Source organism: Sarcophilus harrisii, chromosome 1, assembly GCF_902635505.1.
Source record: "Sarcophilus harrisii chromosome 1, mSarHar1.11, whole genome shotgun sequence".
NCBI classification, from domain to species: Eukaryota; Metazoa; Chordata; class Mammalia; order Dasyuromorphia; family Dasyuridae; genus Sarcophilus; species Sarcophilus harrisii.
Genome location: NC_045426.1, coordinates 633,809,464 through 633,822,234, shown reverse-complemented (window position 1 = coordinate 633,822,234; position 12,771 = coordinate 633,809,464). Strand labels below are relative to the sequence as shown.

The 12,771-nt window shown below is 32.9% G+C and overlaps 1 protein-coding gene across 20 annotated transcripts in view; it reads left to right on the top strand.

Moving 5' to 3' along the window:
• Positions 1–12,771, top strand: part of PTK2 (protein tyrosine kinase 2) — a 368,410-nt gene that overhangs the window by 228,413 nt on the left and 127,226 nt on the right. For 18 of the 20 annotated variants that reach the window (XM_031947265.1, XM_031947245.1, XM_012541848.3 and 15 more), the window contains one exon: positions 4,109–4,161. In XM_031947265.1, coding sequence (XP_031803125.1) covers positions 4,109–4,161 — 53 coding nt within the window. Of the gene's footprint in view, positions 1–4,108; positions 4,162–12,476; positions 12,564–12,771 lie in introns of those variants that run through there. The other 2 variants (XM_023496523.2, XM_031947262.1) reach the window with 1 other exon arrangement.

Here is a 12,771-nt window from a genome sequence, read left to right as displayed (position 1 = left end):
TCAAGTTACTTATATCCCAAACGTTCCTCTTTCTAGGAAGAAAATATATTCATTCTTCTACTTGCCCAAGTTCGCAACCTTAGAGCAATCCTCAACAATCCACTGCCCCTTATATTTCACCTTTCTATTGTAGTTACCAAGTCTACAGTATCTGTCATATTCATACCTTCCCTCCTACCAACTTTACCTCAGAATTTCTTCTTGCCTAGACTATTGCAAAACATTGATTTTCTTGTTTCCAGTTTTTCCTCTGTTGACAACTGCCAGAGTAAAGCATAGTTTGAACCATGATGTTCTATTCAACAAGTATTGGATTTATATATCCACAATGTTTAGTGTTTAGCAAAGACTTCAAATATGCATTTTCATTTTTTTTTTATTTGTATATGGGATGAGAGGGAGTGAAAGGAATCAAGGATGATTGAGTTTGCAAACCACTATAGCTAGAAGAATGGTGGAGTCATCAACAAAAAAATAGAGGAATTGGGAACAAGTGTGTATTTAGTAGGAAAGATAATGAGTTCCTTTTTCGATATTCTGAGTTAAAAAAAAGCCTCAAGGATATCCAGTTGAAAATATCTAATGTAGGTAATAAGTACAAGATGAAAGTTCCAAAGGGACTGGTGTTGGTCATAAAGAATTGAAAGTCCTTCATAGCTATATCATCAAACTCAAATAGAAATACAGGCCACTAAACATACTTAATGATCTGTGTAGTCCACATATTGACTTAGAAAAACACATCTTTTAATATATTTTTTATTAATACAGCAACATAATACTATCAGATAAGAACTACATATTAATCTAGTTTGGGTCACACTCAGAAATATTTGTGGACTACATGTTTACTAACGATCACTAAATTACATAGAAATAACTGGACCAATAGGAACTGAGTAGCCAAGAAGAGAAGCTTGAAAAGAATCTGGATACACTCAGCAGATGACCAGAAAAGAGATATAGTGATTTCTCCAAATCACATTTTTTTTTAAAGTTTTCAAGTACCAGGGACCCTTCTAATAGTTAGGAAATTATCTATGATGTGAAATCTGAATTTGGCTTTTTGAAACTCCTACCCATTGTTCGTAGTTCTACATGAAGCACAAGTCTAACCTCCCTTCTCCTGGACAGCCTTTCAAATACTTGAAGGCAACACAGTATGAGCTCCTAACAAGTGCTCTTTCTCTGTTGATATTATTCCTCTTCCAACCTAGTCTTCCAATTCCAGTTCCCTCATTGATCTTTGCAAAGCAAACACCGAAAGCCTTTCCACCTCCTTGTTGTCCCACTGCATACTCTCCATGGTCTTATTTCTTACCATGTTCTTAAACTGTGCCCTTCAGAATTCAGCACAGCCCTCCAGATGAGGATTGGGTAGGATAGAGTACAGTATAATCTCTTTATTGAAATTTTGTAGAATTTGATAAATGTGCCAACAGGTCACTGATAAAGCAGTTAACATGGGCCCAATCACAGATGAGAAAACTAAAGCTTGGAGGTTAAGTGATTCACCCACCATCATCAGTCAATATCTGAGCTAAGGTTTGAACCTAAATATCTTGTTTTAGAGTCTAACCTTCAGTTATAATATACCATTCAAAAGATACAATATAATAGCATTGTGACACTTAACTCTCTGAACTTCAGTTTCCTTATCTGTAGAATGGGAAAATATGTGTATAATATCTTACAAGATTGTTTTGTTACGAGCAATGCATTTAATAAACCTTAAAGTTCTATTACTTTTGGATGGATGGTTTGAAAATATTATAATATAGGCAATAAAAGTCATCCATTCCAAACCCATCTCATTTTACAAATGAGGAAGCTGAAATTACATGATTTGCCCAAAACCAATAATAAATTGGGAACCAGGATTCAGTCTCAACTCATCTGACTCCAATCCACTGTCTTTTCTGCAAAATGAAATTATTTGAAGTCTAGGATTTGGTTGTTTTGTTATGTTTTGGTTTTTTTAGTTTTTGTTTTTAAAGAAAATATGGCCACAGGTTAGTTTTTTTAGGGTTAGCTTTTGTTGAATATTTCAGAAAGTGCTTTAAAATCATGTACTTTTCCCCAATCCATTCCTTCTCATATACATTCAGTAATTTAACAAATGCATGCTTTATTTAAATTTTTTATGCATATTACATACAAATCTAACAATGAGGTTTTCAGCATCATTGTTATACATCTTGGAAACATTTCCTTTTTATAGTTCAAATTTATCTTGGAATTGAAGACTATTAATCCAATCTAGCTTTCCTCATTTCAAAAGAAAACAATGATTTAGAATATTAATAAATGTTAGAATTGCTATTGTATTACAGTGAAAGAAAAGAGGGGGAGTTGAGGGAGAGTGAATGAATCTTACTCTCATTAGAAGACTCAAAGAAGAAATAACAAACACTCAATATGAGTATAGAAATCTATCTTACTCTGCAGCAAAATAGGAGAGGATTGAGTTATGGAAAGAGGAAGGGAATGGTCAGTAGCAAAACGTTTTTGAAGATAGGCCTGGGTGAAAGGAGAGAGAGAATGGAATAAATGGGGACAAATAAAATTCACAATAATAATTGTAAAAAGAATTTTGAGGCAAATTTCTCCAATGTGGTCTTATTTCTCAAATACAGAGGGAACTAAGTCAAATTTATAAAAAAATAAGAACCATGTCCCAAATGATAAATTATCAAAAGATATGATCTTTGCCCAAAGAACTATAAATTCATGTATATCCTTTGACCTAACAATGCCACATAGCCATGAATACCAAAAGAGATTTTTTAAAGGGAGGGAAAAGGATCTACATATACAAAAGTATTTATAGCCACTCTCTTCTCAGGGCAAGCAATTGGAAATTAAGGGGATGCCCATCATTTGGGGAATGGCTGAATAAATTGTAGTGTATGATTTTCATGGAATATTGTTGTTCTGTGGGAAGTGATGAACAGAATAATCTTGGGGGAGGGGGGAACCCTGGAAAAGTCCTCCATAAACTTCAAGCAAAGTAAAATGTACTGTATAAAAAGTTATAGCAATGTTCTGGGAAGATCAGCTGTAAATGACTTGCCTATTCTCAGTTCAGTGATCCACAACTACTCTGAAAAATTTATGGTGAAAAATCCTATCCATACCAAGAGAAGAAGCTGATTTTGTCTGAATACAAATTGAATCATGCTCTCTCTTTTTTTTAACTTTATTTTTCTTGAGAGTTTTTTTTTTTTTTTTAAATTAGGGTGAGAGATGTTTTCTTTTACAACATAACTTTTATGGAAATGTTTTGCATAATTTCACATATGGTTTCTTAATGGGGTCTGGAGATGGGGATAAGGGAGAGGATCTGGAAACCAAAAGTTTTTAAAAATGTAAAATAAGTTGTTTTAAATGTAACTGGGGAAAACATTAAAATTGATTTTTTTTTTTAATTTAAAAAGTTGTCGTAAATTCTCACGATTTTCATTCTCTGGTTAAAAAAATTATGAAAGATTAACAGCCTACATAAAGCAGAAAATTTTATTCCTTTTTTGATTGTTATTTAACAAACAACCAGATGTTTTTTATTTGTTTTTTTTTTTTTTTCTATTTGGAACAAAAAATTGGCAACACAAACTCATATATTTTTAAAATTTAAAGAATGTATTAGACTTGAGAATGCTTACTTTTCAGTAATGTTTCTAGTTTTATTTTAGCCAACATAGTTACAATTTTCCGGTTTTGCTTTAAATCTTTGTTAGTATATTGTTACATAGAGTTTTTAAATTTAATCCAAATATACATTATATTTAACTAAGTTTTGTGAATTGTTATACCATTTAAATATTGTGTAAGTTTGAATCTCAAATACTTTTGCCTGACTCTTACAGTTTTTTAAGTTAAGTTTTAAGAACTAAACATTTTTAAGCACTCAAGTTTTAATTACTCAGGTGACCTTGAGTGGTAGAATCCAATTTTTCCCCTTTATTATATCCTTCCCTATATAATTTCATATCCATGAAAAATGGATCAATCCTACTAATTACTGTACCTTCCCTGTTAGAATGAATTCACAGCCTGTTTGACTGTGAAGAATGTACAACATTCAAAGATTTGAAACTCTGTTTTACAGGCTAGCCAACAATGAGAAGCAAGGAGTAAGGACACATACAGTCTCTGTATCAGGTAAGGGTCAACACTGTAAACTTCTTTAATCAATTCAATAGATAATTATCCAGTTGAGTTTTGCTGTCGCGTTACAGATTGTTATATTCTGCCCCAAAATTTGATGAGTTCGGCCAATATACTTTTTTAACTAAGGCTTATGTGAGTGTGATCAAAAATTTGAAAAAAAGAAAATTCTGTGCAAATCAGAAGGTTTTTTTCTATTTGAAAGTTAGACTTATCATTTTGATTTTTCCAACATTTGAACCAGAAATCATGGCTAATGCAGATGAAAAATAAGTAAAATTAAAATAGTGTTATAGTTTCCTGAAAGTACCAAAAATATGAGTTTATATATTTTTATTTTGTATAAATTTAATATATTTAATATAAAGCTGTATTCATTTGAAATATCTATATATCTATATTTGTGTGTATATTTATGTATGTGGGGGGAGGGGCAACTGTCAGTTGGCTATTATGATTAGTGTTGTTTTGCAAGGCCATAAATAACTTTTATATACCTATAATAATAAATTCCTGTTGACTTTAAATATAAGCAATACTGATTTTAAAATCAGCCAAATAAGGTGATTTCTGGAATTAGCAAGGGTAAGAAGAAATATTAGTGAAGAGAAAGATAACATTATTAATTTTCTTCAGAATAGATTACTGTAATATAATAGCTAGTGCTGTAGGACTATGATGGCCTTACTGATGCAGAAATTGCAGAGCTTGAATTATAAAACTGATTTTGATAATGATCTTCCCTTTCCAGATTATTACTGACATAACTGTCTTGGAAAGAACTCTGTACTTTGGTCTAGACCTAGTCACAAATTTCATGTTATCTTATAGAGAACCACTGGCCAGTCACTAACTAGGAATTGATAGGTAATTTATTGTTTTAAATTCTCAGGAGGTATTGGGCAAGGCTGAGGAGAATAGGGAGCAGTGGTTTTGTATAGTATTTATATTATCCAATCACTAATTGCCTAGCAACTCAGAATCATGTGGATTGGAAGCTACAGACATCAAAAGGGGTATTTTTAAAAAGTTTTCTTGACAGAAAAAGGAAGATCCAAGGACTTTTGTTTGGTGTGAATAGAATAATGATAGAAATCGTAGAAAAGATGAAGCAAGCTGCTCAGTTCCTATTCTATTTCCATTTTCCTGGACAAGGAGAATGACTTTTTACTAAAAATGACAGAACAAAAATAAAATGATTAGTGGGAGCACATAGCATAAGTAAGGAAATGGTCTGAGAGTACTTTTTTGCCCTGTTGAATTCAGATCACCCGGCTTGAAGCACTGCATTTCTTTGTACTAAAAAGTAAGGTAGCCATGATTACTGAGACACTATCTATAATATTTTAAAGATAATGAAAAATGGAAATAGTGCCATAAGGTTTGAGAAAGACAAATTTCCCAATTTCAGTAAAAATTATAAACTTACTCCCCCAGATCTTACGTTTTGTGCAATATTTCATACCTGTGAACCCCAACTTCTTCAAAAGAGCTTACATGGGAAGAGGCTTCTTTATTATATCTCTTCTTTGGTACCAAATTTGTTCATTATAATTTAGTGATAGTCAGTTTTGCTTGTTTTGTGGTAGTTGTGCTTTCCATAATTTGATTCGTTAGGGTTATTTTGTACATTATTTTCTAGCTCTGCTTATTTGAATAGTATCATTTACATGTTTCTCTGTATCCATCATATTTGTACATTTTTATTGGACTAAAATATTCCATTACATTCATGTGCCACAATTTGTTCAGCCATTCCCCAGTTGATTGGTAACTCTTTTCTTTCAATTATTTCTGATAGAGGTATTGTCTGTTGCCTCTTTCTGTTTTTATATTTTTCACTTAAATTCAATGGTTTTAATGATTGCTGATTTAAAATATTGTTAGTATAGTATAGAAGTGTCCCTTGCTGACCCTCTCATTTTTATTTTCTCTTTATTTCTAAATCATTTATTCCTGGAAAATAAATTTCTTTATAAGGCAATCCTTTGATAGTTTTAATTGGTATAGTTTTGAATCAGTAAATTAATCCTGATGGTGGTGTCATTTTTTCTTATATTTTCACAACCCAAAATCATTTCCTTTTAAAAAAAAAAAAATTACTAAACTCAAGAAGGGGAATTCTATGAATACAGTGGAATGTTTGCAAAGTTTTTGGTGATTAAAAAAAAATTTCATACTGTTCTTGTGGAGATGATAAATGTGCACCAGACAATAGATTAGAACATTAGTCAGAGCAAATAAGGACTAATTGACCTGAAGTACTCAAAAGAGTAGTTGTTGATATATTTTTCATGTGGCAAAATGTCTCTAGTAGAGTACCTCATGGATCTGTGTTTTACCCTGTGCTGTTTACCATTTTTATCAATTATTTAGTTAAAGGCATCTTCATCAAATTTGTACATGACATAAAGCTGGGAGGATAGCTAGCACTGTAGGATCCAAAACAAGTTGAAAGGCTAGATCATTGAACAAAATCTAATAAAAGGGAACTTAATAGAGAAAAGTGCAATTTTATATTTGGAAATAAAATTCTCAGTTTTAAAGTCCAGAATTAAGTTCATAATGGGAGATACATTTGATGGAGGTTTTGGCAAAAAAAAAAAAACTGGGTTTCAAAGCTATATAAATATAATATCCAGGTTAGCTCTCTGGAGGGCCTCAAGATCAGTCAGAGTCCTTGGTCTTTAGGAGGAGAAGTAAAGGAGGCAGGCAAGGTGCCACTTGTCTCATCAAAGATGAATCCTAGTCTCTGGAGTCTGGAGCCTGAAGTCTCTCCCCTGCTCGTGCTATTGCAGAGACTCTGGTCTCTCTCCCTCAGCCCTCCAATCTTGCCTTCAATTACCTCATCACAACACATTCAGCAAGTGCCAGTCTTGAGGAGAGCCATCACATCACTATCTCATCTAAATATATAGAAACATTATCTCACATCTAGTAGGTAATTAACCTTAAGCACTCTGCTGTATTAGATTCAAGTATACTTTTCAGAGTTTCAGTCCTCTGTATTTAAGTTTATAGGTTATCAAGTGACATAATGTATGTAAAGCCCTTTATGCAGCTTAGCATGCCATACAATTGTTTGCTGCTATTATTATGAATCTACAGCCATTTAATTTGCCTGCCTCAAAAAAAAAAAATTAATGTGAACTCAAGCTAGATTAAGATTCATAGCTTTCAGAAATAAAGTGGTAATTTTCTCATTGTATTCTTCCTTGGCCCTACCTCATCTGCAGCATTTGTTCAGTTTTTAGTGCCACATTTTAAGAAAGAAAATCCAGGAAAATTTATATGAATTAATGCAAAGTAAAATGAGCAGAATCAGTCAGTAATAATAATTATACAATTATCAATTGTAAATGATTTACCTATTCTCAGCCGTACAATGATCCAAAACAATTCCAAAGAATTTATGATGAAAAATTCTATCTATTTCTAATGAAAGAACTGATGAAATCTGAATGCAGAGCAAAGCATACTTTTTTTTTTTTACTTTATTTTTCTTGGGGTTTTTTTTGGGGGGAGAGCGTCTTTGTTTTCTTTTGCAATATGACTAATATGGAAAATATGTATTACATGTATAATTCATATCAGTGTGCTTTCCTTCTCTATAAGGAAGGGAGAGAATTTGGAATTCAGCATTAAAAAAAAAGAATGTTAAAAAATTTTTACATAGTATTGGAAAAATATTTTAATATGTTTACTATGGGAGAAAGAAAGAAAGAAAACTATTGATAAATTGGATACTAGCTGAAAAATAACAAGATCGACAAAAGACTTTGAGACCATGTTATATGAGGATTGGTTAAAGAAACAGAAATGTTTAGTGCAGAGAAAGGAAGTCTTAGAAACATATACCACTCTGAGCTTTTCCAATCAAAGCTGTGGTTTTTCCAGTAGTAATGTATGCCTATGAAAGTTGGTCCATAAAGCCAAGTCAACACGTTTTGATTGTAGTGTTGAAGAAGACTTTTGAGAATTTTTTGGACAACAAAAAGATCCAATCAGTCAATATCTAAAGAAATTAATTCAGGCCTTCCCCTGGAAGGTCAAATACTGAAGCTGAAGCTAAAATACTTTGACCACATAATAAGAAGACAGGACTCGACATGTGAAAGACCCTAATGTTGGAAAAGAATAAAGGAAAAGGGAGTCACAGAGGAAGAGATGCTTAGATGGTATCATGCAAACAATGAATATTTACTTAAATTTTGAAAGATAGTGGAGAATAGAAGAGCCTGGCATGCTATGGTCCATGTGGTCGTGAAGAATTAGACATGACTAAAACAACAGAATAATATTTCATCTTGCTTTTATCTGTTATATTTCCCCTTTAGAATTGAAGCTTTTCAAAGGCAGGGACTATCATTCTTTCTTCTGCATTTGTATTTCTAGCATTTAAAATAGTAAGCACTGAGTAAATATTTGATTTTTCTGATAGCTGTCTTTAGATTATCATGTTGAAGAGTGATTCTGTGAACCTGCAAAACAAAAAACAACTGGTATATATTTTATAAAGAGGCAAATTTAGGTCTGATAACAGAAAGAAAAACAAAGATCCCAGTGATTAAAACTGTTTGAAAGCATAATAAATTTTTTAGGGAAGTTATAAGTGAAGGGTCTCTCCCCAGTTCAAGTGAATGCTGAATGATCACTTACTGGATTTGTTATAAGTTGGATTAGCTACTGAAATCTCTTGCAACAATGAACTCCTTTGGTTCTTAATGAGTACTGTATAATTCTACTGTCATTCTAAAACTCAACCTCTTAATGACTTTTTCAATGAAGCTTTGACTTTCTCTGCTTTCTCTTTATCAGTGATCCTACTTAGAAATCTTCATTTTACAACGAAGTTTTAAAATGCTATCCAGGGTTGTTAGAGCTGCCTTAAGATTTAAGAATAAAGTTAGAATCCTTTCTATTGAAATGAATTAAATGCTAATTTTTAGTTTTTAATAATTGATTAAGCATAGAGAAATATGTAGGCACAGAGATAGAAAAGACTTACTCCCTCTCCAGACAGATTTAAAATCTAGCTGTAAATAGGAAAGAAGAGTATCATACTGTGTGAATTCCGAGGAAGATGAGATTGCATCTATTTGTATGAACTGAGTCAGAGTGAAATAAAAAGAACTAGAAGGAAAAAATTGTATCATAACAGCATTGTAAAGACAAACAGCTGAAAAACATAAGAACTCTGATCAACACAATGGCCAACCAAAATTCCAGAGGATCACAAACTCTTGGATCCAGAGACACTGAACTTGTGGATATTACATGATAAGGCACTCTGTCTTGGTTCTGTTAATACACACGCACTTTTTTTTTATTTATTTTTTTATTTACAAAGCATATGCATAGGTAATTTTTCCAACATTGACCCTTGCAAAAGCTTTTGTTCCAAATTTTCCCCTTCTTCTCCCCAACTCCTCCCCTAGCTGGCAGGTAGTCCAATACATGTTAAATATGTTGAAATACACGTTAAATCCATTATATGTATACATGTTTATACAGTTATCTTGCACAAGAAAAATCAGATCAAGAAGGAAGGAAAAGAAAAACTGAGAAAGAAAACAAAAATGCAAGCAAATAATAGAGAGAGTGAGAATGCTAGGTTGTGTTCCACACTCTGTTCCCATGGTCCTCTCTTTATCACTGAACAAGTGGAACTGGTTTGAATCATCTCATTGTTGAAGAAAGCCATGTCCATCAGAAATGATTGTTGTATAGTTTTGTTGTTGCCATGTATGATGATTTTCTGGTTCTGCTCATTTCACGTAGCATCAGTTCATGTAAGCCTCTCCAAGCCTATCTGAAATTATCCTGTTAGTCATTTCTTACAGAACAATAATATTCCATAACATTCATATACTATAACTTACTCAGCCATTTCCCAACTAATGAACATCCACTCAGTTTCCAGTTTCTTGCCACTACAAAGAGGGCTGCCACAAATATTTTTGCACATGTGGGTCTCTTTTCCTCCTTTAAGATCTCTTTGGGATATAAGCCCAGTAGTAACACTGCTGGATCAAAGGGCATGTATGTTTGATAACTTTTTCAGCATAGTTCCAAACTGCTCTCCAGAATAGTTGGATTCATTCACAGTTCCACCAACAATGTCTTTTTCTTTGGCTGACTTCTTTGCCTGAAATATTCTTCTTTATTGTCTCTACTATTGGCTTTTCTGGCTTCGTTCAAATCCCCACTAAAATCCTACCTTCTTCAGAAAAAATACCCAACTTTTAAAAATTCTGATGCTTTCTCTCTTTTAATTATTTCCTATGTAAGCTGCATATATCTTGTTTGTACATATTTCTTTGCTTTTTCTTTCCTCCTTAGATTGTTTTTCTTGTAAATAATATCTTATTTTTCAAAATAAATACAAAGATAATTTTTAACATTCACCCTTGCAAAATCTTGTGTTCCAAATTTTCTCCTTTTTTCTCCTCCCATCCTCCTCTAGACAGCAAGTAATCCAATATAGATTAAATATGTAGAGTTCTTCTAAATATATTTCTACATTTATCTTGCTGTGAAAGAAAAATCAAATCAAAAGTAGGAAAAAAAATTAGGAAGAAAAAAAAAGCAAACAACAACAAAAAAGGTGTGAAAATACTATGTTGTGATCCACATTGTCTCTATAATCCTCTCTCTGGATGCAGATGGCTCTCTCCATCCCAAGTCTATTGGAAATGCCTTGAATCACCTCATTGTTGAAAAAGACCCAAATCCGTCACAGTTAATCATCACATATTTTTGTTGTTGCTGTTATATAGTGTTGTCTTGTTTCTAGTCTTCTTTGAAATCATCCTGCTGATTATTTCTTATAGAACAATTATATTCCATAACATTCATATACCACAACTTATTCAGCCTTTCCCAACTGATGGGCATCCACTCAGTTTCTAGTTTATGGCCACTACAAAAAGGGCTGCTTACAAACATTTTTGCACATGTGTGTTCTTTTTCCTTTTTATGATCTCTTTGGGATATAAGCCCAATAAAAACACAGCTGGATCAAAGATTATAAATAGTTTGATAGTCCTTTGGGCATAGTTCCAAATTCCTCTCTAAAATGATTGGATAGTTCACACCTCCACCAACAATGTGTTGGTGTCCCAGTTTTCCCACATCTTCTCCAGTATTTATCATTGTCTTTTCCTATCATCTTAACCAAGAGGTATGAAGGTATGAAGATAACTTTAGAGTTATCTTAATTTGCATTTCTCTAATTAATAGTGATTTAAAGCATTTAGTCACATGCCTAGAAGTGGCTTTGATTTCTTCATTTGAAAATTGTCTGTTCATATCCTTTGAACATTTATCAGTTGTTCCCCCTTAGACTGTAAACTTTATAAGGACAAACACTGAATTTTTATTTTTTTTTACTTCCTCACTTCTTAGCACATTATTTAGCACATGGTAGGTGCTCCTGAGACATGGTGGATCTCATGCGTACTTGTATTATACTGTCATGGAAAGTGAAAGTATACCAATATGTGTAATGTTCTGGTTAGTTTTCTGGAGGACTTGGAACCAGCCTTCCTTTTCAGCAGAATAATCGCCACAGATTAGCCCAGAGATAAAGTCCAAAAGTCTTTGTCTCCTTACCTGGGGCTTGGCTAGCTTTCTGGAGGCCCTCCTCTGGAATGGGTCTTACTTTCAGTGGAGGAAGCAGGAGAGCCACCAGGATAATCTCTGTCTTGAAGTCTGTCTCTGGTTGAGTTTGTCCCAGTTTATATGCTCTATTACTATTACATCATTACAGTATACTGAGTATAAACCAATCATTATATTCCTTGGGAACCATTCTTTGTTGTAAGATTAAATCAGTCATACTGAACTAGAGAACTATTGTCTTCTTATCAATTCCACTGAGATAATAACCTTGTTTAAATCAATCATACTGAGCATTAAGTATATTTCTCCAAAGTTCCTTCCCTTTACAAATATGTATATGTGTTTTTATATATATTATGAAGACAGGGACTGTAAGTATTTATAAATTATACATGATATATTTATACAATAGTAATGATGGATTGGGGATAGGAGAGTGGCCTGAGTCTTCTTGGGTCACTCAGTATGTATTAACTTTCTGACTTGTGTATCACAATTTCTTTAATATTACATTTAGTGACAAAAAATAAAGTTTGTAAATAGAAATTAAGGAGTTGTAGTTAGATAGCAGTTGCTCTGAAAAATATCTGGGTGTTTCATGGTATGAAAGTCAATATGAGTCAGCAGTATAATGTGGCAGCCAAAAAAGGATTAAAGTTGTTCTCTCTGACCCTGCAGAATGAACCAGGGGCCATCAATTAAAGTTGCAAGAAGGCAGATTTACACTTGATTCCTGATGACCAGTCCCAAAGGGGAATAAATTCACTCAAAAGGTAGATGATTTCTTTCTCCTTAAGAGGTTGAGAAGAGGCTATATAACCACTTATTTGAGATGTTATAATGGGGATTCCTTTCATTTATCATTTGAACTAGATGGCCACTGAGACATCTTTCTTTTCTCAAATTCTGTGATTCATTTATAAAATGAAGGATTTGGAATACGTGATCTCCAGCTTCATTTCTAATATTTTGCGACTTTAT